Raw genomic sequence first — 27,981 nt, forward strand, 5'->3', positions numbered from 1 at the left:
TCTTCTGCTTTCATGAAGCATCAGTACTGTGATAGTATGCAGAGAATTTATAAGTTTTAAAGAAAAGCTTTGCTGACACTAAGGAACGATACATACATTGGTTTTGAATTTCAATCGAAAAAATTACAAGTGTTTTCTTTATCAAACTAGGTGTCGTCTTTTAAGAAAACACTTCATTCAGACACACCCTTGGTTTGGGTCTGCATCCACAATTCAGAAGGCCATATAGAGAATGTTTAGCAGGAACTATATAAGCCACTGCTGACTTGACGCAATGATGGACTGCATTCTTTGTTTCAACATTACAAAGAACAGACACTGTACACACTTGAATGCCCAAAGAAAGAGAACATTGCACAATGCACACATTTATACTAATTACAAAGAAAGACAAAGACATGCAAATGACATTGAACGCATAGCTAAAGACAAAAATCCTTCCTAGAGGAAGACAGATTCAGAACAGAGCACGTTGGGAGAGATACTTTCCCGTTTGTCAAGTTCCCTGACTGCATAACTACCAATGCATTCATACAATACAATTCATGTACACTTTGTGATCCTGCCAGTTATTGCTAAGCAGGGATTTTTAATTAAGCAGTATTTTCTGCTTTTAAAGCAAAACTTTTAAATTGAGTATGGTCTCTAGATGGTGCAGACTGTTCATCCATTTACCTCAAAATAAAATCATCTTGGAGCTGCAAGGGAACTTAGTCTGGCCCCTTTATATAAAATGAGAATTACATTGCTATTATAATGTAGGCATGCAAGGAACCTGACAAACATATACGTACATGGCATGATAAAGCCCCTACTGGGTCCAACCAGTGTAACTGCAGAGGCATTCTCTTTAATAGTAATAATCATCTGAACAATTGATATTTTCCCCCCAAAATGACTCATAAAGGTCGATTGGCATAAAATTACAGTCCAGAAATGATTAGATTAAAAACCATTTAGGAATCCACCTGGGTCACTGAGCGACCACGGAAAGAAATCTCCACATGTGGAAATACCACTCTTTATTCAATTAAACAGTTGCCATAAAATGTTTGCATAGATTCATCTTTAGTGGAGCGCCAGTCAACATGTCTGCACTTCTCCCCCCCCCCTTCCCACCCAGACATTTTTCTTTTCATTTCATTTCATGTCATCTTTTAATTCTGGCTGTGAAGCCAAGGACTCTCTAAGAAAAGTGAACTAAATCACAACACTAGCCAAGAACCCCATTGAGTAGCCAAGGAAGAGTGTCAGTTTAAGATATATCCATGGTAAGAAAACCCAAGAGAATTATTCTAGGGAAAACCCACACAAATCCACATGGTGCCCCGGCAGGATTTAAACCCGGGTTCAAGAGGTGGAAGGCATGGAAAGGTACCACTACATGTAATCCATGGTTATCAAAGTCTTCAACAAATTTTGGTTCCAAATGGTTTCCTTCCCGCGCTCAGAAACTAACCACCCAGTCAAGCTACATCGATTTCATTTTACACCATAACAAAATTCCAAAGTTTTACTATTGGGTGAAATGTATACTTACATAGTTAGCGTTAAGATCTGGATGATTTTTCTCAATACCATCATCTAGAATGGATACCACTACGCCTTTCCCCGTGTAGCCTTTTTCCCAGGCGGGGATAACATTCATATCAAGGCCAGGCTGGCGTTTCTAAAAAAGGGAGATAAGAAAATGGGTAACTTTAGTCCGACAATTACTTCTTCAAGTGTGGCCCAAATTCATAGAGCTGCTTTAAAAGCAAATAATATTGCTTAGAAATGTTTTCTGCTAAGCAGAAATGAGCAGGTTACTACATGTAGGTTAAATGGTAGTTTGACTCAGACTGATAACTTTATTCTGGTAAGCACAATTTGGTTGTGGCTTAGCTGCTTTAGCTGCTTTTTGTGCTTAACAGCAATCCTATGAAATTGGGCCCTAGTGCCGATGCTGATACCAGAAAGTACTGGATCAGCTGAACATGGGATAAAAATAACTGGAACATTGTCTTCTATTACCAGATCAATTTACCCAATTCTTCATTTTACAACATCACCCAAGATAAATCTTGGTTGCACCATTTTTGGAATCAGATTCCCCGTATGTTTTGTGCAGAGCGCATTTTAGGCGACGCATCTTCAGTGTTAGACATGCAAGTTGACTCCCACAATGGCAGACCGTGGGTAGACAGTAGACGTGTAGCCCGGAGCTTGAAATATAACACTGGACCGTAGGCCCGAGGCAAGTGTATGAAGAGTAAGGCCAGTACACTCATGCCGGACAAGTCGGATGTTCTTCTGATTTTCAATTGAATAATAATAATACCTCAATATGTAATTTCTTGAACAACAACAAATTATGGTTATATTAATTTTGGTTTTTACCCATATACACCGATGTGTGTTAGCATTGTATACTCACATTTTCACAGGTTTGTTATTTTATGCATAATGTTGAGATACACCAAGTGAGAAGACTGGTCTTTGACAATTACCAATAGTGTCCAGTGTCTTTCAAGTTTGTATAAATTACTTCCCCTCATCAAATGGAATCGTCTATATTTCACCTTGTGATTATATATTCTGCCACAATGCACTCAAACACATCCAATATTTGTTTAGTGTTCTTTGAGTGTTTTACTTGACATTTTGGCCAGAAGGAGATAAACCCAAAACCCCTGTCCTTCCATCCACCTACAATAACCAGGACTTAGCAAATGAGTTCCAGAAATTCTTGCTCAAACACAGATAGTCTACACTCTGGTTGAAGATGTGGCAATGTCTGCGGCACGTTGTAAGGGACTGATGAAAATGATGAGTGGATGTCTGAAATCTTGGTGACAAAGAATTTCTGGAACTCATTTGCTAAGTCCTGGTTATTGTACAGTAGGTGGATGGAATGACAGGGGTTTTGGGTTTATCTCCTTCTGGCCAAAATGTCAAGTAAAACACTCAAAGAACACTAAACAAATATTGGATGTGTTTGAGTGCATTGTGGCAGAATATATAATCACAAGGTGAAATATAGACTATTCCATTTGATGAGGGGAAGTAATTTATACAAACTTGAAAGACACTGGACACTATTGGTAACTGTCAAAGACCAGTCTTCTCACTTGGTGTATCTCAACATTATGCATAAAATAACAAACCTGTGAAAATGTGAGTATACAGTGCTAACACACATCGGTGTATATGGGTAAAAACCAAAATTATTATAACCATAATTTGTTGTTGTTCAAGAAATTACTACACTGGCTCCCTATCTCTCAACGAATCATCTTCAAGCTGATGCTCATTGTCCACAAAGCTCTAAATGGCAAGGCTCCCCACTATATTTCTGAACTGCTTCAAGTTTACACTCCATCAAGGAATCTTCGATCAAGTTCCATGCTTCTCCTCATTGAACCCAAGTCTCGACACTCATGGGGTGACAGGTCTTTTTCTTCAGCCGCGCCACGCATCTGGAACGCTCTACCACTTAATCTTCGATCTTGTGTTTGTACCGCAAAATTCAAGTCTCTTCTCAAAACTTATCTTATGTCACAGGTTTTCAATGACTAATTTTGTTGTGTCTGTTTTTCTTTGTGTTGTGTTTTGTTTTTGTTTTGTTTTTGGTTTTTACTGCGCCTTGAACACCCAGCAGGGTGGATATGTGCGCATTACAAGTCTTATTATTATTATTATTATTATTATTATTATTAAACATAAGGGAGAACACTGTTCCAGGAGCTTATTAACGTCAAATTATACTTTGCATTACATCCAAGTTCCTATCCAAATTCTTTAACTTGTCAAATAAAAACAAGCTTGCTTTTGGGCAATTCCTACCACTTAAAATTGTTTATTCACTTCAAGTACCAGATACATGTGTATAAATTGTCTAAAAGCAAACTGATTGAGAAGAAATAACAGAACTGTTTATGGGCCCAACTTAGTGACTGCTTCCAAGAAGCAAAGAAGCATGAATGGTGCATGGAATTCCACATTTACATTAAGCCCATTTTCACAGGTTAGCAGAAAGTTTTTGCTTGTGTGCGTGTGTAGTCCATGTATTCTTACACAGCTAGTACAGAATTCAGCGCCATCGTCAGTCTTTTAAATGCCTTTTAATGTGTGTGTATATATATAAATTGTGCCTACTGGGTTTTGACCAATGTATTTTTGACAATGATATAATAATTTCTTGTTTAATATCCTTATCTTTGTTAATTTCTATTTGATGTTTTTTTTTTTAACATAAAAATGATGTAGACATGTGCAATTCAGTTTTTAACTGCGAGACATGTTTTAATAAACCATTTTTTAATTGAAAAATTATGTCCTGTATTGGAAGAATGGTGATCGCAAACCGCAGAATTCCACGGTAAGCAGAGGATGCCGAACTGCGCTTCACAAGTCAATCTTGCGGCCATTAAGGCCATTGCCCCTTCAGCCTTTGTTGTTGCCCTTTTCCAGTTTATAATTTATTCCTATGAGACCATTCTTAAAAACCCGTGATAGAAGTACTCTTTACTCAAGAAAAGTGGCCTTGCCTCTTAAAGGAATGAAATTTCAGATCTGAAGAGTTGTTCAGGATTTCAACAAAATTTCTAAAGTGAGATGTGGTTTGAGTTTTTTCTTTTCTAGTAATGGAATCAGCCCTACTGCTCCCTTACACTACAGGGAATGTAGTGGATACAATTTCAACTTTAAATACCCCGTCGCAAAGTATTCCCTTTCGCAAACAAAAATACACAATTTGAATGGAACAAAATTTCAAGGGAATAAAAAAGAACCTATAGGCCTACAGAGACCATGCTACTTTATAGTCGCTGGCGGGGCGGGAAGGTGTTTGTTTAATTCAGGTTCAAAGAACACTGTAGACTGTACATTTCTTGAAAGTTGGGGGGGGGGGGGAGGTCACTCTAAGTCAGCCATGAGTTGGAACTGTTGACAGGTGGCTAACACAAACAAAGTACAATTCAACCTTTTGATGTAATTGCAATCCCCCTTTGCAGAACTGAATGTTTTGTAGCTCGAGGCAGTGTATTTATTTAATTGCAAAAGAGCGGTATACTGTACAATGTATGTTCCTGCCCTTGGTATTTTCTTAAGGAATTGTTAAACATAGACTAACTGAACGTGGTGACTTCTTGAGACCACCTTGGGTTAGAATGGAATCAAACTCAAAACTTTACCAAGAGCAGGGCCCAATTTCATGGCTCTGCTTACCGCCAAGTTCTGTGCTAACAATCACCGTTCTCCGCTTATTTCTGCACTAGATGTCTAAAGTAATCAAATATACAGTAACGGGAAAGCAGAGCCATGGAATTTGGCCTAGGACTCAAAGAGTAAAGGGCCCAAATTCATAAAGCCTTTAAGCACAAAAATTGAAAACGAAAATCTGGTAAATTTGGTTGGTATGTTTTTATCATCATTTTTACTCATCAAAGGTTCAATGACTACATTATAAGAGTCACACCAAAACAGGCCTTATTGTACATACTCATTTGTGTAACAGGCAAGGCAGTATATTTTAGTAAAATGCATCTGTGCAGTATGAGGGAAGTTTGCACTAGGCAACCACAGAGAGACTGTTCGTTTGAGTAGGGAGAAACTCTGGATTAGACGCCTCCAGACCATTCAACCCCATGGTCTGAACATCCAAGAAGGAAACGACTAATAAACCTTTTGTTTTGCCGTCTCCTTTTTCCCCATAGCCTTTTAGCCTGAGCCTCATTCACTAATAAATTACTTTTTACCCAACCTCACCACCCTTGATGTTGTCCTTTGTGTTTCCATCTTTCTGCTTGTGGTCAAGCCAGTCCCTTCCCTTCACCCCCCCCCCCCTTTTTTTGTCCCCCTATTCATTGTTTACCCCCTGTTTTTTTTTTGTATGTATGCTTTCTGACCCCATTCATGTATTTCCACTTCACTGCTTATGTTTCACTTAGTTACCTGTTCATATTTGTTGTGTTGTCATTTAGCCTTCGAGAAAGACTCTGCTAGGGTCGAAACGTCAGGCCATTAACTATTTTTTGGAAGTTTAACTTCCTACATTACTGGATCATTTAAAAGAAGCACTAAAGGGCATGTTCGAATTGGCGGCTACAACTAGGGCTACAGCTTAATTTCCGTGTCATCATGCGTTGAGGCATAGGATGTCCTTGGCAACACCCTTAGCAACAGCCATAGCCGTAGAAGCCAATTTCGATACGGCCTAAGGCAATGTTCAAGGGAATTAAGGAAAAGCCTTTAGAAGTATCAGGCTTGTCAATAATTGTAAAAGTTTGTGTTAAACACGTACCAGATACCAGAGCGGCCATTTTGGATCGTTAAGGGGCGACTCTTGTGGTTCCTCATTGTCTCGTTTCCTTCTACTCTTTGCGACTTGCTGCTCCACCCAATGAACCTAAACAAACGAGACAAATCCAAAACAAAAGGTGAATGAGAGAAAACAACAACTAGGTTTGTTAAGTTAATGTAATATGGCATGCACAAAGCACCAATAAACATCATTTTAAGAGTACTGGATTCAAGCTCTGGTGTTTGCTCAGCAGAGTGTGTGTTCGAGTCCCGGTTGTGACACTTAACTTAACAATGATTGCTTGTAAAGTTGGGGAGCTAAATTGCTTTCTGCTCGACAAACCAGCCAGGCTTCTAACAGGTGCTACCCAAGCCTACATCGGTATGGACTGTAAAGGGGGTAACCCTGTTTCAGCCCAAGGAGTAAGGTGAAAACGGGCCCTGGAAAAAAAGTTGAATGATTGTAGCCCACACCTTGAGGTGGCCTCCAAGCCTAGTTTGTCTGGCTACTGGCATAACAACAAAAATTAATAAAATAAAAAAGTGCGCGATTGTACAAAAATTCATGTTTTCTGTCAAAACAAGTACTAGTTTATAATTGATTTATAACGTGTAATCATTGTTAATTTTACAGTTTTGGTTTATTTTTATTTTTTAATAATTGTATTTGATATAAATATGCGCTTGTGATCATGATCATGGAACAGCACTACATTGTAACAACTATTTTGTTTGTAATTATTATTTATTTTTAGTATAGTATTCAGCACAATTCCTGCCAAATCACAGACCAGGTGATGGACATATTATGCACCATACAATTCTGTTTTTTATCATCTAAAACTACCTTTTGTACATTATGGACCATAAATTTTCAATATTCTGCAATTTGTGCTTTTTTAACCATGAAATAGACCAAAAGACCATAATAAAAAAGAAAACAAAAATTCAATGCCAGCAAATTGACAGTAAGTAGAAATTCATACTACAAATCCCTCGAACATGGTCCAATGTGTTGATGTGGTTTATGAGATCTATTATAAACCCACAGGGGTAAATGACACTTGGCAAACCCTGTGAGGTGCCTTTGAAACATCAAAACATATCAACCACGTTGAATAAAGTCAATAAACAAAACAGCCAGTTCTCAGAAAAAAATCTGTCATGGTGTGATTTTTTTTCAATGCGACAATGATGCCAAACAGGTATGCAAGCCAGACATAATGCCTGTTTAAAAATGTATGCATAATGTACGATGCAATGTTCAGTTTGAAAGAGAGACGCGGTACAGACTATCGCTACAGACAGCAAGTAGGAAAAGGTTTTATTATTGCCAGTCTTTGAAAAAGACTCTGAAAGGGTCGATTATGTCAGGCCTACATACATGGTATAGTATTATTATTATTATTATTTATTTTTTTTTTTTTTTGGGGGGGGATGCCATGTAGAGCCCTGCTTTAAAATGCAGCACAGTGCAACAGAGTATGTTATTTGAGGTGATAAATGTATTAAAGGGTAAACTGGGGTAAAAACGCCCGTTATTCTAGTTTTTGCAAAATAACTCAGCATTGCTAGGAGATACTAGAAAAAAAATGTGTTGTTTTATCCACTACATATCTCCTCTAATCTGTGTAAATATAATATTTGTAATTATGCTGATATGGGGAAATTTGCCACCCTTTTGGGAAGAAAGTTTGGTGGGCGTTTTTACCCGAATCTCGGGGTAAAAACGCCTGCCCACATTCTGTATGTCAAAAGATGATTTTACAAGAGATTTTCAGATTATTTAATACTCAGGGGAAACTACATCAAATGCAAACAACTTTTCATATGCAAAAGAATAGTTGTAACTACAAACTTTAACAATTGTAATAGACTTGCGGTTGACTTTTATGCATTGGGTTGTGATTGGTCAATACGCAATGGGGCAGAGCTTAATGGATCAGTCTATTCAGCTGTCAACAGTATAAACTAAGAAAAAAGATTCCCTTGGAAGAAATTTCACACAAACAAAATTTGAATCGGAGAACAATCCAAGCATTAATAATTTGTTCAGGTTTCTGAGGTTTGCTGTCCTTTTGAGATCACTGCAACCAGAGAAGCGGTAGCACAACATGCTGTCACCTCGCTACACGTGGATGGATTTGACATTCAAAGTGAAAATATTGTGACAGTTTTGAGTATTTACTGTTTTCTTTTAGCAAGCAGACACTGTATTCAGCTGAAACTTTCTTATGTGACTTTTGTTGACTCTTTCTTAAAGGAATGTTACAGAATTGGTAAGAAACACAAATCGTGAAGATCACAGATTTACATAAAACTTACACGGTCTAATGATGATGATAGTAGAAAACATCCCTAGACATATTTCTGTATGAAATGTCATATTTGATGAGAAATAAATAATCTCATTTCGCGTTTGGAGTTTATCACTCAGTGAGCGTTTTATTCATTTTTGTTTTGGCATCAATGCAATGCCAATTTTGTAATTTTTTTTTTCACTATTCTCTCGTAACCCAGATAGCCAATTGATCTCGCACTTCTACAGGCTTGTCAGTTCATGTATATGGTGGATTACATAAAGTGCTTACACTGCCAGCAACTCTTTTGCTAGCAAAACCAATTCTGTGATGTCCTTAATGGCCCAACCTTTATGTACGTACACGTAAGCGACAACGTTAATACATTGGTGACTAAATCTACTACGGCGTACAGTGTACGGTCATGGCACACATTTCAAACTCAGGAAATGAGTGCAATTTCCTTAGGCTGGGAGCAACAGCCGCGATTAAAAATATCGCATTTATCAACTATTTTTAATTTCCCTCTAAATGCCATTTCTTATCACAGACAAAAAATGCAGGAATGTGAAATTCTATGGGGCCTTATTTTTATTTACTTTTTTTCAGGGGAAGTTCAGAGCATACAATATAAATGGATATATTCAAATGTCTTTATAAATGTTTGTCTGCAACTTTCTGTGACCATATTGCACCTACATGTAGGCTAGACTGGTGTATTGCTATAAACTAGAATGAATACTGTAACCTTTTGGAGCTGTTTCCATCTGTTTCAACTTGAAGTATTCAAGGAGACAAGCTAAAAAAAATTCCTCTCCCTCTTTAAATAAATTAATTAGAAAAACAACATTGTCTGCCTGCAACATGATCAATGTACAGTGTACATGAACAATGTATGACAGCACATTGTGCGTCTACAGTGACATCTTTGTGCACAATGTGCATTTAAACAATAAATTTATACTAAAAGGAATTTCAATAAGTGCAAGCTTCCTTTCCATTGAGACATCACATTCGTCAGATTGTCATATATTGTACCAATGTGTTCAATACTCATTAAAAAAAAATCAACTACAATGTACAGTGGTAACAACACTTAGCTCAACTTGCAAGTATGCATGTGTGTGCCGTAAGCTTGATGCTAGGTCTTTGTGTAATGTCTCCATTCGAAGTGAATTATGTCACTTCCCATCTTAAGGGAGTTAGTCATAATGTTCAATGTTGACAATTTGCATTTAATGTATGATCACACATAAAGCATTTTCTTTATAATGCACTGGCCTTGAATCTCACCAAGGTATTCCCAAGTTTGGCAACGTGTAAACCAAGGACTTCTTTTTGTTCAGACATTTTTCCTTTTAGCAAGGTTCAAAACTGGTCTTGTACCAGTACATGAAAATGAAGCAAGGTTGTCCTTACTCGGTCCAAACACTCGGTTTCTACGGGTAGACAGTACATGTAGACACCCCCGTGCAAAATTACACAATCGATGTTTACCTTGGTTGCACACTATGCAAATTTTAAATTTCCTCCCCCCAAACTTTCTGTCACAACATTTTAATATTTGTCATAAAACATGACGTGTATGGAATTCTTGTTGTTAGTTTTCTAAAATGATGAAATGTCACAAACTTTCTGTCATAGCAACAAAGTTGTATGTTTGTCAAAAAACATGAAAGTCGTGGTATTTGTTTTCTAGAAGGATCAAACTTCCTGATAGGTTGGTTAAATAACCTAATTATCTGGGAACATAACAATTGCAAAACTGGGTCGTAAAAGCAGGACTGACTGATATTAAGGAAATTGTTTGAAATCACACATTTTATTTCCTTATTTAAAAAATAATCACCTAAACTGAGTATTTCAATAAAAGTTGTTTTCTTGGACTGTTACCTACACACATCTACACGAACGGGAACAGACCCTGTCTAGATACTATGTCTAGCTTTGCCGTGAGACGCCAACCTTCTTTCCTTAAATCTAAAACCATGCTTAGTTTCAAATCCTATTCTTGTACGTATGTATTACAAGCTCTAGTTTAAAGTCACCTGGAAATAGAATTTTTTTCTTTCAAACATAAGAGTATATGTTTACGAACAATAAAAACAATTTTTTTAGTAATTGTTTGTCACGATTTATATGTTTAAAATATATATATAAAGTTGTTTGGGGGGCTGACTCCGCCTACCCCTTTTGTGACGTCAATCGAGGCAGACTTTGCCTGCAATGCGTATAGTAAACACACGTGCAAAGTACATGTACGTCCAAGTCGTGAGTTGGTACATTTCAAAAAGTGTTTTTCTGCATTCAGTAGCAATACACCTGGTCGGCATTGCCGGAAAAAAACAAAAATAATGTGTTTTTTTTAAACGTACAAACTCAGCGCCCTCTCGGGTCGGGGTCTACTCTTAAATTTGTCAATAACATAAGAACTGATTTTTTAAAACCTTAGTTAACTGTTTATTCACATTCCACTCATCAAAACACATATATTAGTGACAAAAGCTTTATTTTGAAAAAATACCACTTCCAGGTGACTTTAATGCTAATTATAGACCTTTTCACAAATACTCAGGAAGCGCATTTAGGGGTTGAAGGAGGTGCATGCTAGTCTAAGCTTCTAGCTAGCGATCAATTTGCACCTCATTCAACAATTAGCACTTGCGCAATGGGTATTTGCGAAAAGGTCTATGGTACACAAGTACATGGTGTTACCACAAACCTTAAATAGATTGTATCTCCACCATGCAAAGTTTCAAATCCTACTCTTGTAATACCATGTACATGGTGTTACCACAAACCTCACTACGTAATGTAGATCGCAAGTATCACCTCCATTTAAAATTTCAAGTCCTACTCAATGAACATATTGCCACAAACCTTACTAGATTGTATCTCTTCCATGCAAAGTTTCAAATCCTACTATTGCACACATTTTACATGGTGTTACCACAAACCTGAAGGATATATCTCCACCATTTCCAATCCTACTTATGTAGGTATTACAAAGATATTGACAAAATAGGGACGCCGACAATATAGGGCTAGATAGCTCAGTTGGTAGAGCGCCGGCACGTTAATCTGGAAGATGTTGGTTTGAATCCCACTCTAGTCAATTCTTTGTTCAACCTCAAAATTCATTTCAAGAAATAAACTACACAAAACTACTACAAATCAAGTGTCTTAATCTAAACCGATTCAAAGAAACTCAACACCTACTTTGGGTTCGTCTTTTAAATGAAGATGTCTTTCTGTATTTGCCGTTAGTGACCTCTGTTCTCTGGAGTGATGATCCAAAAAGTGATAATGATTTGCGACGACCTGTCAAAGAAAAAAAAAAATAAATAAATGACAAGACACCAGTCGAGCACAACAATTTTTAAGCTAGACCTGGGCTCAATTTCACAAAGCACCAAGATTTACCTTTTAAGACAAGTTGTCAATGTCACATTTGCAATTTGTATTAGGTCTTGAACTTCGCTCTTGAAAGGGCACAGCAATTTAACTATATAGTATAAATGGGCACTTCTATGAGGAAAATGTACGATTGTTTTGGAACCTTGCAGAGGGCACCGCAGCAAAAGCACAGGGCACAACAATTGCTGTGGGTGGGTGCAGTGGATTATTTCAAGGGCTTTCACACCTTGAGCCCTAAGAATTTAAGATTTTAGCCTACACAAATTGAGACTAACCTTGACTTTATACATGTAAGGATCCAGCCCAGGGCTCTAAATGAATTCGCTCATAAACTAAAGGGACGAGAGTTCGATTTACAAAGTGCTCAATTCATCTTAAGATGAGTTGTCAGTATTACTATCGTGATTTGTATTGTGACATCACACTTTGCTTGTAGACCTATTAAGATTGAAGAGTTGTTAAATTTGCAAATTTAACATCTCTTAAACCATTGCATTATCCGGTGCTAAAAAGTATAGGGTAAAAGGGTTAATAGAGTTTGTACATTATGGGCTCCAATCTAAAATAATTCTCCGCGTTGTTGAAACCGGAAGGAACACAAGATGTACTGAATCGGGCAAATTTCTTACAAATTAAAGGTTTCGCAGTCTTACCTCTCCTAAATTAATAAATCCGTGTTTTTCAGCAACAAGGTTGGCTTCTTCTATCCCACCGGTAATGTGAACTGCATAGGTGTTTGTAAAAATGTCTTTTTCCGAGCTTACAGCGGGAACCAGCTCGTCCGGAGAGGATCTCAGGCAAACAATTTGGCATAAGAGTACATACAGAACCCCAAGGGGCAACGTTCTGATTACGTAAGCCATGGCTTACAGAGCTTGAAATGCGCAGCTCAGCTCTCTCCTGATTTGATATATGTCCTCGAAAGTTACACTCGTCGACTGTTGGAGAAAAGCGTCACAAAAGATTTAGTTATTTTGAAGCAGCAATTTGGTAATTTTATAATTAGGGTAATACACTACAGGATAAAACATTCTGATTACATTCTCATAACTTTTTTTTAAAGAATGAACCGGCAGGTTTTTAATTTTTATGACACTGTGTCATGACTATGATTATGAAATACAGATAGGTGACATTTTACAATAAATAAATTTTGAAACCTGTTTTTTATGGCAATTATTTGCTTGACAAGTTGAATTTCTATCCCCAAAATACTGATTCAAGGCGCTTTAAAAAAAAAATTTTTTTTAAGGTACCTCAATCTTCTAAAAATTAAAGTCAACAACTGAAGAGTTTAATAGATGTTAAATTTGCATCGGGGATAACTGAAGAGTTCTTATAATAAAATGTATTTGGCAAAACAGAAAATGTTTCATTGTACTACTTTTATTGACTGTAGTTTTATGATTGCATTCTCCATTTTTGTATTTCACTTACTAATACTAGTGGTTAGTTAGGAAACAATTTCAAAATTAAAAGTAAATACATGTACCTTGTGGATTAAGTTTACTGGAAAATGGGTTTAAATAACAAAAACTAGAGTTAGACCTTCCAAGAAGAATGAGCTGAAGTTAACCTAAGGCTAATGAAATGTTGTTATTTTAATTCACAATATTGTGGAGTAGAAAGTATCATCATAGCAAAAGATCCATTCAAAATGTCTGCTCGAATCAATGTCATGTCAATAATGTTGTTGTAACATTCAGCTTGTGCGCATTACAAGTCTTATTATTATTATTGTGTTGGTTAGTGTCTTTATTCAGCAATAAAATCGACTAAAAAGTAAAAGAGATAGCTACGTCATCACGTGTGTGATAACCAAAAATACAAATACAATGTATGAAAAGAGATAGCTACGTCATCACGTGTGTGATAACTAAAAATACAAATACAATGTATGAAATCTCAACAACAGAACATGTTCTTGTGGTTGTGTGGGCATGAATGAAATCCTTTAATAAAATCCGGACCAATTTATTAATGTTCGTTTCAAAAACACGGGTAATGTAATGTAATGCCAAACAAGCAGGTATTTGGAAAGTTCTCAACACCAATTCCAGAAGCTGTCTATACGGGGAAACCACAACCGGAAATGAAGGTCCGCACGGTGGCAAACGGCCGGTGGTGGGTACAACATGACACCGTCTGACCGTGTACTGTACGGCCTCCCCCCCGCAGTCATGACGACACCGCGCGGGTCCCCGTACGGGAACTTCCACGGCAATACGGCAACCCAACATTCACGGTCACTTTCTGAAACAACATACTTACTTCAGTGCTCTCAAAATGAAGTCTGGTTGGAAGTTGGTCTTGAAATTATACACTCAGATGAAACTTGGTGTCAATGTCGAAAAGCCACCACTTTATTGTGCCTTGAGTTTTGCGTGTTGACTTGTTTTTCTAAGTGTTCGTGCTCCGCCGCGACTCGACTTTACTTTGCAGTGGCCTTTCGTAAAATGAAGGTTGATTGCTACATGCAATGCATTACAAGGTGCTGTTTGCATAATGAGCTCACGTACGTAGGGGGAGTCAGTGTTGTGTTGAGGTTGGTGGCCTACTCTTTCAAAACACGGTTTTCCGTTTGTGCACGTGGGCCTACTCAGCTGATGAGCGACCAATGGATATTAGTAGGACCCCCCCCCCCCCCCCCCAAAAAAAGGAAAAAAAAACGGGGAAAAAACCCAGAACCAACCCGGAAGGTCCTGTGCATGATGAGTGGGCGTGACCAATGTGGGTAAAAAATAATCTAGCTGAATTTGAAAAAGAAAACACATTCATACATGAATTTTGCATTATTCTATGATCACGTCCAAACATTTATTTCGCTTTAGCTTCAACTACAAGGTGACACATACAATTTTGCCGTGTCTTTTGCCGATCCTTGAATAATAAGGGGCTGTGAGTTTTTAAACTAACCTGAAATAAATAATTTATGTTTCCTTTTACCGCATGGGTTTTGAAAGCAAGTATAATAGCTGGCAACCGGTTAACAACCATAGTACTTTCATACAATGATTTCTCTTGCGCCGGGTACCAACAGCAAAAATAGTTTTTGCGTGGGCGGGGTGTGCGAATAAGCGGGGGGGGTACGTGCGCTCTCCGTATTTACGGGACGGGGACGTCCGGAGGAGCTTTTCACCACGGAAATGGGCCGCAGTGACGTAGCAAGGAGTGGACTAAGGACTGAAAAGAAATTAATACCGTGGCCGAGAAATAACTAGAGCTGCTTTATAACTTTAGCCCAACATGTGCTTACCAAAATAAGGATACCGGCCAAAAAATAACGTATGTGACGGGTATTAAAGGAACGTTACAGATTGGTAAGAAACAAAAATGAAGATCACAGATTTACATAAAACTTACATGGTCTAATGATGATGATGATAGTATAAAACATCCCTTGAAATATTTCTGTCCTGAAATGTCATATTTCATGAGAAATAAATAATCTAATTTCGCGTTTGGAGTTTATCGCTCAGTGAGCGTTTTATTAGTTTTTGTTTTGACATCGATGCAATGCAAAATTTGTAATTGGTTTTTCACTATTCTCTCGTAAACCAGCCAGATGGCCGATCGATCTCAAACTTCTACAGGTTTGTCAATTCATGTATATGGTGGATTACATAATGTGTTTATACTGCCAGCAACTCATTTGCTAGCAAAACCAATTCTGTAATGTTCCTTTAAACCTCAGATTCCTGTTTATTCAGGTTTTTTTTTTAAAGAAACTATACAGTTTCAAGTGATATTATCTGCTCATAAGCAGCTCTATGAAATTTCGCCCTGGTTTTTCCGATCAGCTCGCAGGGTGGAGGTTCGAGTCCTGGTCGTGCGCGAGATGCTTTATTTTATCACTGTTGCTTTGAACCTCGATCGCTTCGATGGGACATTGAACCGTCTCATAAAGGATGGCATAGATGCACGTAAACGATACAAGAACACCTTTTCGTGGGAGGCAGAAATTTATGGGCCAACATAACAAACTGAATGAACAGAAAAATACAGACTAATGTGTAATATATCACATTGGCTCTTTCATAGGGAATATAAAGTAATGGAACTTATTGGACTACTGCAACTCTTTGTTAAGTGGTCTCAAGCAATCTGATTTAGGCAAGTTACAAAAGATACAAAACAGAGCATCCCGTATCATCTTCTCCTACCCAAACCATGTCCCCACTTCACCACTGATCAAACAGCTGCACTGGCTCCCAGTAGAAAAACGAATAATGTTCAAATTGGCCTTAAACATGTTTAAGTGTATGTCTGGTACTTTTCCCACATACATTTCCAACTCATTAGAAACCAGGGCTACAAAGAGCAACTTACGTTCACAGGGCAACTTGTATATTCCTCGAACCACCAGAAAATCAGGAGACAGAGCATTTTCAGTTGCAGGCCCTAGGATGTGGAATTCCCTTCCAAACTCAACCAAAAGTTCTAGCTCTGTTACCATGTTCAAAAGGTCTCTGAAAACATTCATTTTCAATCAGTAAATTTCGCTTTGCTTGGCCTGCTGTTCTAGTCTAAAAGAGACAGGCTTTGCGCGGGTCTTTCTTGGCTAAATGCTGCTAGCTTTGCCTAGTCGTGGTTTTCCTCTTGGTTTTTGTTTGCATTCCTTTTTTGTTTTTTCCTGTCATTCTCTGAGCGCTTTGTAACCTTTGGAAAAGGCGCTTTATAAATGGTATTATTATTATTATTATTATTCGGATTTGTCTGCCGGGCGTGTGCACCTCACTAAAATGCAAGCTAGTTCCTTTTTGAACACTACATTTTGGGGGTAATCGTGCAGTTATTTTGTTATAAGAACTATCCTCACAACTTGGGGTTCTGTGTTTCAACTTTTGAGTTTGAAAAACTTTGGCTTTTAAGTTTGTTGGTTCCCTCCGGTCGGAATTGGAGGAGTGCCCGATGAAAACATGCAGCAATTAGTCGGTTCTGAAATTGAAAAAGCACCTTTTTTTTCTTTTCTCTTTTCATGGGGTAATATCAAAATTTCCAAACCGCTGACCTGCCAAAAACAAATCTGAAGTGAAGTGTTCTGAAAATATATTTGAGTTAGGTTGTATTTGTTTAGTTTTGATTAGAGCATTCAAATTAATTTTTGGTTGAAATGCATGGGAGTTCATTGTCTTTGGCAGCCCTCGGTGTTTTACTGATAGCGCCCTCTTTTGAACGAACTTCCTTGAGCTTATGTTAATTTACACTGGCAAAGAGGGTCGGTCAAACAATTTTTACCGCGCAAAGACGCTTTCGTTTAATTATAGTATGCAGACAAATATCGCTAGTAAGAAATGGATTTGTTTCCTTACTCGGGTGTACCCCGAACGATGTTTGCCGCATTCATAATCACAAACTTTAAACATTTTGAACTCAACTGCGGGTCACCAAGTTGAAAGAAAATTATGAAATAAAAACACCCTTTGCACATGCTTTCAGATGCAATTCAAATTCTGGGGTAGAAAGTTACCACCTTTTCTATAAAACTACATTCTATCAAAGGGTTACTTTAAAAACTCAACGGCTTGCTATGATAGTGCCCGTTACCAAGGTTAGGCCGCATAAACAAAATTGTTGATCGTCCCCGCCCGACCTAAAGAACAACCTTTTCAGCTGATATTTTTTTCAAAATGTACATGTTTGAAAAGATGTTTAAAGAAGGTTTTTATTCATGTTGGTAAAACAAGAACAATTCTTCAAATATTTACTTGGGCCACACTGTGCTTAGTCGTTTGATAAAGTTTACAGAAAAGTTAGGAGTTAAATTTGTAATTTGTTTGACAAAACTATTGAAAACATCAAAAACACACAAACCCTCTGTTTTATAGTAGATATTGTGATGATTTCTTTATTCTTGATTTCATATTTGGCTTGTCAACAAAACTTATACAACAAATAATTTAAAAAAAACCTCCCCCTCTCCCATCCGCAAAAAAAAAAGTACGATCAAAAATTTTTTTTATTGTGGCCTTAAGCTCTGTGGACATTAATAAAACGAAATCTTGTGTATGAGTAATTACCAAAATTATACCCTGCCTTTAAAAAACCCGGAGATACAATGGCAGGTCTGAAATGGTTTGAATTTTGCATGTGTTTTGAAACCTAGAACCCTAAAGTAATTCATTAAATAACAATAACACAAGAACACATACTTTCATTAAGATTTCAAAACTTTGTTTTGTTTCACTTTAATGCAAGAATGAAATATGTATAAATATCTTTAAATAGTATAACCATAAGTTTACGCCTAATTCAATCAATCTCTCAATACAATTATTCATTCAGCAGTAATAAGGTACCAAATGGCAATCATCACAATGCAGACATTTCTGGTCATAAATATTTTAATGAGTTAAACAAAAATGTTACCAACAACCCTTCCGAATGTCAGCTGCATTCATAAAAAAACACCCAAAACAACAGAAAAACAACAGAACAAACAAAGAGTGATTTGGGCGAGTGAATAAAAAGACTGATGGATGTTATAACTCTAGAACAATTTGGGACCAATTTCACAGAGGTGCTTTAGCAGGAAATATTGCTCAACAATTTCCTGCTAAGCAGAAATGAGCAGGATGCCATTCACAAGTTGTAGATGTGACATGGTTGTTTGGGCCGGTATGCAATTGTGTCCGCCATGCAATACTGTCCGCTCCGGACACTTTTGCATATGCAATCGTGTCGTCCAGGGTTATGCAAAAACCGTCCGGCGGACATGTACATGACTGTACATGTATGTGCGCGCGTAAGCGAGCGTGCATGCACTGAACCTACGTATATGCAGCATGAATATTCATGTATATGATTGCAGCGAATAAACAACGGGCGAACATTTCCCATGTCATTCATGACATGCACTTAGCTTGTAAACAAAATGGCGAACATATTCCGTCGACCAAGGGTGTTTAATTTACTGCACGGGACGGTTTTGCACACGGGCGGACACAACTGCATATGCAATTGTGTCCGGGTGGACACAATTGCATTATGCAGCAACGTCCGGGCGGACAAGATTGCATATGCAAAACCGTCCTGCAGACATTATTGCATATGCAATAATGTCCTCTGGATAGTATTGCATAGAGGACATAATTGCATGCGACACAGGTCACCTTTTTCTGGTTAGCATAATTGTGCATAGCCAGTTTGTGTGCTTAAGCAGCTCTATGCAATTGGGCCCTGGTAACAGACAGACTTTTGTTGGGTCAAATCTTATAGATCGGCCTAATGTGTTTATGCCCAGCAAACAAATAAGCAGAAAACCAATCACAGATGGTAGATGACATGGTATTTTGGCTGGTAGCTTTCTCTTTAGTAGCAAGTAAAATTGTTTTGAGCTCATAATATACTTTTTGTGTGCATAATCTGCTCCATGCATTTGGAAACTGGTCATACTGTATAACAATCTACAGGGGTGGATTTTGGAAGAGTACAGTTTGATCAAACATGGTGACTTAATTTAAACATGGTGATGTAATTTAGAAGAACAAAAAGTTTACATGCCATATTTTGCATGCTGTTTAAACATTTTTCAAGGTGATTGGATCAACTTTAAATCAAGTGAACTTTTAAAGGCTTTTTTAATAATCAGACTGTTAATACTCTTTATTCAAAAGTGATAAGTTTATATTAGAACATGCCCGCAGATGTAGGGTCTCATTTCGTGGACATTACTAAAGCTGCACCCAAACTTGGTTCAAAGAGAGGACATCAAAGTTAACAGTTTCGCCAAAATCACCAATGCTTTACATTGTCTTTATTCTAAGAAAACAGCAAAGTCAGATCCCTATACTCAGCAACCCAAAACAATAGTTTTAAAACCATGAGAGACTCTGTGACACTTGGTAGCAGCATATGCCACATCAGTGCCATGTAGACCATGTGACCTGTGACAAGCATGATTTCTACACAGCTGCTCAGCCAAAAACAATCTTTAATAGCACAACACAGTTTACTTACCAGAATAAAGTTACCAGCCAAAATACCATGTCACATGTAGCATCTGTGGATGCGTTCGTTTAGCTTCCCTGGGTCGACCCCTGTGTGTGGAGGTGTTTTTTTCCCAGGACGAATGTGGGTAATTATCTGCACACGTTCATCCTGGAAAAAAAACAACCACCACACACACCGGGTTCGACCCGGGGAAACTAAACGAACGCACCCTGTGAATGGTATCCTGCTCATTTTTGTTAGTTACTTTATAAGCTGCTTTATCAAAATTGGGCCCAGGTAAACAATAATACTGTTTACATTATTCTGGGCTAGTAGACCTACACAGTTTGAAAACAATGGATTTTGCCCCATGGCATCTTCCATTAATGATGTGTAAACCCCACAATGAGTTAAATGTTGCAGCACTTTATATACTTTAAAGGCAGGGTATACTTTTGTTAACTACTCCAAAAATTAAAGAGCATTACAACTTACTTAAAGGGCACTAGAGTTATTGATATTATAAAACAATGTTAGAAATGACCTTCTTTGAAGTAATATACTCTCTAAAAGTAAAAGAGTGAAAACCAACTATTTGAAGAGCCATTTGAGGGACAACTCTTCCACTCTTTTAGATTGAAGTTTGCATCTTTTTGTGTGATTTTTCACTCTGTCCTGGAGTGAAACCCCTCTAAAAGAGTGAAATAACCACCACTCTTTTTAAAGAGCCATATGAGGGACAGCTCGAAATGTAACGAGTGGTGTTTTTCACTCTTTTACATTTAGAGAGTAGTGTTAGAGAAAGAGGTAATTTTTCACCCCAAAATTTGAATCCGAGAAGGGCTTAAGGCATGAAGCTTTTCTCAGGCAACTGAAAGCACACAGTTCTACCAATTCACCAAGTTCTTTTTGACTATTACCAAAAGTATACCCTGCGTTGAACTGTTCGATGTTTTTACACGCCTTTGCACACATCATACTCTTCACATACCTCTTTTATAATCATTGTAAAATAAATACTTTATAACACCGACAGTTCTGATGTTTAAAAATGTGCTGAAAATTGTAAAGAAATTACCATAAGTATAATAATTAATAGGCATCCGAAAATTGTACAAGTTACTTGCTTATCTTTAATATGTACACAGCCAATGAATTGCAAGGAGAATTATATATACAACGCGCAGAGAAATGTCTCGTACATTTTATTTATTAATAAATTATAGAAAAATCAATTCCTTTTAATTTCAATATAAAATTTTCACTTTCGTTAATTTTAACAAAAATAATTTCTAAAATAAATACTTGCTGTTAAGGTTAATGTAATAAGCGTGCTGTTAATGTTAGGGCAATAAATATGAAGTACGTGGATAACAATCAATTTGGGGGAAAATAGAGAAATTGAACAATCTCTGTTTTCGGGAAAAGTTACAATAAATAAAGTAGATCTTCTCATCAGTAATTGCACATTTGAACGAAGGAACAATCCTTTTGGGGTGTTAAGTTAAAGGTGTAAGCCCTTCACATTTCCACTAAACAAAAAGCGCATCCCATTCTTACCTTTATTCACCTTTGAGCCACCTTTAGGTCTCTTAACGGGAAGGTACACTATAATTGTCAAAGACTAGTGTTTTCACTTGGTGTATCTCAACATATGCACAAAATAACAAACCTGTGAAAATTTGAGCTCAATTGGTCATTGGAGTTGTGAGAAAATGATGAAAGAAAAAACACCATTGTTGGACGAATTTGTGTGCTTTCAGGTAGGAATAAAAGACTTCTAGCTAGCTTCAGAGGGAGCCGTTTCTCACAATGTTTTATACTATCAACAGCTCTCCAATGCTCGATACCAAGTCAGTTTTTAATTTAGGACTAATCCTAAGAGATATCCAAAACGCATAGCTAGTCTTAAGTTAGGATGAGTAACTCGCCTTAACTCGAGGTAAGACAAGTCCTAACTCTTTGTGAAATCCACCCCTGGCTCTATAAAGTCCCTTGTCAGTTAAAGGCAGTGGACACTATTGGTAATTACTCAAATTATTAGCATAAAACTTTACTTGGTAATGAGTAATAGGGAGAGGTTGATGGTATAAAACATTGTGAGAAACGGCTCCCTCTGAAGTGACAGTTTTCGAGAAAGAAGTATTTTTCCACGAATTTGATTTTGAGACCTCAAGTTTAGAATTTCGGGTCGTGAAATCAACCATCTAAAAAGCACACAACTTCGTGTGACAATGGTGTTTTTTCTTTCATTATTATCTCGCAACTTCGACGACCGATTGAGCTCAAATTTTCACAGGTTTGTTATTTTATGTATATGTTGAGATACACCAAGTGAGAAGACTGGTCTTTGACAATTATTAATAGTGTCCACTGTCTTTAAGAATTCGATGCACTTCAATTGTTTGGGGGTACGTAAATGTGATACACCTCTCAATACTGTGAACAAAAAATAACATATGTGGTGAATTGGGTAGCGGGCAACAAAACACAATAAAAAAAATTGCAATTAAAATTAAAAATATCCAACCGAACCACAAGAGAAATGACAAATCAAACGAGTTAGGAACAATTCAATAAATGCATATAATATAAATATCAACATATATCTTCTGTCTAAAATCCAATCTTACCCAAGTTATGGATAACTGTTCTATCTTTTAAAACAACAAGAATCTATATGTACATTGCTAAGTGCACAACCATGTCTCAAGGCAGAAAGTCCATGTAAATATGAAGGTGCTAAATATATTTTGAATAAAAGATATCATGTAATTTAAAAAGTTCTTTCTTAATTTCTTTCAAATAATACAATAATTTGAGAGTTGTTTATAATTATTTACATTACAGAACCCAATTTGTTGGAAACTGCGAAAATTGCCTTGTTTCTCTGGCAGTAGTAATGATGAATTTACTAACCATAAGATACCAAAATCTGTTCGGTCATGATTTGATGTGTAAGACAGGTCGGCCGTTCGATGGCAAAACGCCCCACTCGAAAAAAGCGGTTTTAAGAAAAGCATGTATAGAGATAAGCTGTTTTGCAACGAGAGTGTAAAATGAGGCTGAGATATGACATGTTGTATTCACATCCATGTATGTGACAGGCTCTGCAAAAATGAGTCGCTTGTCGCACAACCCACTTTCCAGGACAGGGCTGTAGAGTGATGGGAGGATGAACAAAAAATCAATTTAATTTTTTTTTAAATGTGGTTTTTATGATTCTTTAGGGTCTATATTTTCACAGTTTGTGAACGAAAAACCTATTGTTTTTGATCCATGAAGGTGAATAAAACATGTACTTTTTGTTCACCCCCTAGACATCAATGGTTGATGTTTTTATGAAACGACTGTTTCCCCAGTATGGGTTGCTTTCAAATTGTGACATAATCTATTTTTTAAAAGGTCATAACTTTTGAACCAAACATCACACAAGTGTGTAAGATATGTCAAACTGAAGCTTGTTGTTGGCTCTTTTCAGCTATGTATAAAACTCAATAAGTTAATTTTGTTTTCCCCTTGTGACTCATTTTTGCAGAGCCCAAACTTTGAAGTGGAACCCCTCAATTTACCCAGAAATATAGGAAACCAGCGTTTTTGGCTGTGTTGCCATTGAAAGGTTGAGGTAGGGTGCAGTGATGGCAGGCTGTTTTTTTCCAACTGCGGACACCCAAATTTGTCAAATCTTAGTAAAATGTTCTTAGTTAGGCTGTTCCCGTTTTAAGGTGTTTATTTTAAGCATTCAAAAGGATGAAGTTTTGCATTTTATTATTAATTTGCACTTTTAAGAAAAGGCAAACTTTGTTGGGCTCCCACTACATAATAAGAATTTTTTTTTCATTTTGAGATTTTTATTTAAATTTTGGTAAAGGTTTGTTCTCTCAATGGTGTTTCAATATTTAATGACACTAGTTGGTTTTAAAGCTTAGGTAATACAGGGTCTCATTTTAAACTTACGGAGGAAAATAAACATTGCATAAAAACTGACCCGTGAAAGTTTTAAAGCTGCCGTATTCAATTAAAAATTCACTATAAGAGATCTCTGTGCAAGGTTTTTATGAAGTTGCAAAGGTCAAGTTATTTCTTTAAAGATTAGTACAATATGACGACATAAAACAAATGTGTATCTTGTTTAGCTTTTTTTAACATAGATTATTAAAATGTAACTCAATCCTGTTTTAAGGCAATTAGACTCCATGTTTGTATATTATGTATTCAAGAGCAGCATGTTATGTATTTGTGCGCAAACAATAGGGATTTATGTGGCTAAGGGTTGGTTGCTTTCAGGCTCTGAACTCCTGTAAAATTGCACGGCAAAAGCTGATCCTCTGAGCCATTCACACACAGGATGAATAGCACACCTCCTTAGTTATCTCAAGACAAACTTTCTCGCATTAAACCCGTGTGAAAGCAATCCTGGATTAACTGACCACTGTTAGGTAATGAAATAAAATTTCACTGTATATGACTGTATCCTTTCTATATTATTTAACCATAGACTTGGATTGAGTTAAACGTTACATAAAACATATCATAATTTTTGTTATTCACATCAACTGGCAAGAATTTCCACATGGGCAAAGGTCTGTTTACAACTGAATCTTATTGTAAATCTCACATGTGCACGACCATGCGTGACTTACCCGATTGAGTAATAGACCCTTGCATAAGTCACAGGCTCCAAACAGCGCCCTCAGGAGAAGGCAAAATCTTTGAACGACAGCTGCATTTTTTACAAACACAATCAAAGCCTACCTTCGGTTATCAACCTCAGGTTTGGGGCTGACACAAAAGATCAACTGTTTACCAAAACAACTCCATTAGTGTACTTTGTTTTTCGATGACTAATTTTTCGTACTGTACTCCACAGAAAAATGCGCGACACATTTTGGTTAGCAAAGCACCTGAACGTTTTTAATGTTTCAGCTGGGCAAGGATCAATACATTTTAAATGCCCTTCACACTACGTGACTAATTTGCAATCATTTTCTTTAATACTTAAGAAACCACACATCACAAGTGGTTAATAAATTTTCAAATAGAAATCTTTGAGTTTTTCCGTACATACATTCACACACAATGGTTGATTGTGCAGCATATTTACATCCAAATGGAAAGATAGAAAAGATAATTTATCTTAGTTATAAACTTACCGTCTGAAAAAAAAGAAAGAAAGATGAAAAATACGTCACCATCTACATGTATATATGCTAAGACCATTCCACACACAAAAATAACACATTGATAAACGGTATAAACTGGGTGCTGTAGTTTATAGTTTGTATCCACAGTTACCATGGAAACAGTAACCAAACAGATTATCACGCCCTGTTGAGCGAAGACTCACTTTATTAGTAACCCTTTGTGAAAGTATTTCTTTGTGAAATGGGTTACTTGAAGGCCTTTCAAATGAACTAATTAATGGGGTTGGTGACTGGAACACCTCTTTTCTTCAAACCTCACAACAACTTCTCACATGTATATTTGCAACAAGGTAATTTGGGCATAATTTTGAAAAAAAAAGCATCTTTCCTTAATTGAATGACACCATTTTTTGGAACAAAAAACTAACAATAACTAAAACTTTCTTGACTATTTTTACGTTTCTTCAAAAAAGAAGGGTTGACGGCGAAAACAAATTGCCAACCATTCATAACAATATTACAACTATCATCTTATTTGTTGGCAACGTTTTTTTTTACAAAAACAACATACATTGGCACTTGCAAAAATCCTGTTCACATTGTTTTTAAATATCAATAAAATACACAGCAATTTCAACAATCAAACATTCTAACGACAAACATTACTGACAGGGAAACTCTTGGATTGGCTCTCCTGATTGATTAGTCCAGCTCCGCTGATCTGTATCTGACAAGTTCACTAATCTGCTGATTAATCCAAATAGTTCAGATTAATCCTTAGATGGTTCAGACGAGAGTGTGACCAAACTAGACACTTGACACTATACTTGGCATGGATAGTACCAACAGACTTGCACCACGTCACAAGCGACGACTGTTGCCACGCTCACCATGTTGGTGGTCAATAGGTTAACATGTGTAAACGCCGCGTCGCCTTAATGCGGACTTCTCTGAATAAATCACGTTGACATTGACCACCAAAACGGCGCACCCAAGATTATTCTGATGATGACGTAAGGTGAATGGGGTCAATATCCTAATCCAGACAAACTCTTGTGTAGTTCCTTTTGCCTCTGCCCAGTGACTAATCCATTTTGCAACAAATCCTCCACATAATCAGCTTAATTGATCAGTAGATTATCTTACTCATTATCATCAACTTGCCTAAATTCATTTGGCCTACTGTGTGTTAAATTTCAGCTGAATTTTGATATTAAGATTGGAATGGGGGTGAAGTAGAATTGGTTCTTAACTCTACCAGCACCATCAGAGTTGTACAAAGAATCTTACCTGAACTACAAATAGAACCAGGTTCTCAAGAATCTTACCTGAACTACAAATAGAACCAGGTTCTCAAGAATCTTACCTGAACTACAAATAGAACCAGGTTCTCAAGAATCTTACCTGAACTACAAGTAGAACCAGGTTACAAAGAATGTTACCTGGACTACAATCAGAACCAGGCTCTAAAGAACCTTAATCGAATTACAAATAGAACCAGGTTCCAAAGAATTTTACCTGAACTGCAAATATAACCAGGCTCTAAAGAACCTTAATTGAACTACAAATAGAACGCGGTTCCAAAGATTCTTACCTGAACTACAAGTAGCATCAGGTTCCAACGAAACCTTACCTGAACTACAAAAACAATCAGGTTCAAAAGAATCTTACCTGACCTACAATCAGAACCAGGCTCTAAAGAACCTTTCCCTGAACTACAAATAGAACAAGGTTCCAAAGAATCTTACCTGAACCAAAAACAGAACTAGGTTCCAAAGAATCTTACCTGACCTACAATCAGAACCAGGCTCTAAAGAACCCTTCCCTGAACTACAAATAGAACAAGGTTCCACAGAATCTTACCTGAACTAAAAACAGAACTAGGTTCCAAAGAATCTTACCTGACCTACAATCGGAACCAGGCTCTAAAGAAACCTTCCCTGAATTACAAATAGAACAATGTTCCAAGGAAGCTTACCTAATCTACAAATAGAAACAGATTCCAAAAAATCTTACCTGAACTACAAACAGATTCCAAAGAATCTAACCTGAACTACAAATAGAACGAGGTTCCAAAGAATCTAACCTGAACTAAAAACAGAACTAGGTTCAAAAGAATCTTACCTGAACTACAATCAGAACCAAGTTCCAAAGAATCTGATCTGAACTACAAATAGAACCAAGTTCCAGAAAATCTTACCTGATCGACAAACAAAACCAAACAGGTTCCAAAGGATCTTACCTGACCTACAAACAAAACTAGTTCTAGATAGCAAAGCACTCTCCTGAGTCTTCCTGGTCTAAACATCATCAGAACTGAAACCAAACCAGAACCGGAGCTGGACTCATCCCAAGAACCCTTCCTCAAATCAGATAATGTACCAGCATCATCTTAACTTAAACATGAACTGGACTGGAACTGAAAACAGCATTGGAGACAGAACAAGGTTCCAGTGAACTGAACATTCATTATCAACATTCACAAATATCCTTTTCAAATTTTCATTTTCAAATGCAAGATATATTGCACATATAAACCATACAGTTTCCAGCCGTATCTTCCTCAGCTAATCCCTTCTTCCACTGATCTCATAATCCACTTGATCCACATCAAGATTGAAGACCTTTGCCAATGGGGCAGATATACCTCAACACTGAACATGAGCACACATTTCACTGATTGCTTCTCTCACTAATCTCCTCCTATTTGGTAGATCTCTTAATCCTAAACCCTCCTTCTTGGCAGATGCCGCGGTAATCCATTTAATCTCTTCAGATGCTTGAAGACACTCTCTGTGATTGGCGAGGTTCAATCTCAAGAGACAAGGCATAGAGTTCATCGTCGTCCATGACTAGATTGGTGTCCAGCAAGTAGTTTGCAACCTATAACAACAATGTTTACAACA

At 37.1% G+C, this 27,981-nt stretch overlaps 2 protein-coding genes across 6 annotated transcripts in view; both read right to left on the reverse strand.

The window, feature by feature from the left end:
- Positions 1–14,439, reverse strand: part of LOC117295377 (furin-1-like) — a 55,444-nt gene extending 41,005 nt beyond the window's left edge. For both annotated transcript variants that reach the window (XM_033777994.1, XM_033777993.1), the window contains exons 1-5: positions 14,271–14,439; positions 12,653–12,937; positions 11,802–11,903; positions 6,284–6,388; positions 1,541–1,669 (exon numbers count right to left, since the gene is read on the reverse strand). In XM_033777994.1, the coding sequence (XP_033633885.1) occupies positions 1,541–1,669; positions 6,284–6,388; positions 11,802–11,903; positions 12,653–12,862 (546 nt within the window). In that variant the 5' untranslated portion in view covers positions 12,863–12,937; positions 14,271–14,439. The remainder of the gene's footprint in view (positions 1–1,540; positions 1,670–6,283; positions 6,389–11,801; positions 11,904–12,652; positions 12,938–14,270) is intronic.
- A 7,805-nt stretch (positions 14,440–22,244) lies between these two features.
- LOC117295309 (ras-specific guanine nucleotide-releasing factor 2-like) overlaps positions 22,245–27,981 on the reverse strand; it is a 95,669-nt gene continuing 89,932 nt past the window's right edge. For 3 of the 4 annotated variants that reach the window (XM_033777869.1, XM_033777868.1, XM_033777867.1), the window contains one exon: positions 22,245–27,958. In XM_033777869.1, the coding sequence (XP_033633760.1) occupies positions 27,848–27,958 (111 nt within the window). In that variant the 3' untranslated portion in view covers positions 22,245–27,847. The remainder of the gene's footprint in view (positions 27,959–27,981) is intronic. The other variant, XR_004519676.1, reaches the window with a different exon arrangement.

This window comes from Asterias rubens, chromosome 10, assembly GCF_902459465.1.
Source record: "Asterias rubens chromosome 10, eAstRub1.3, whole genome shotgun sequence".
NCBI classification, from domain to species: domain Eukaryota; kingdom Metazoa; phylum Echinodermata; class Asteroidea; order Forcipulatida; family Asteriidae; genus Asterias; species Asterias rubens.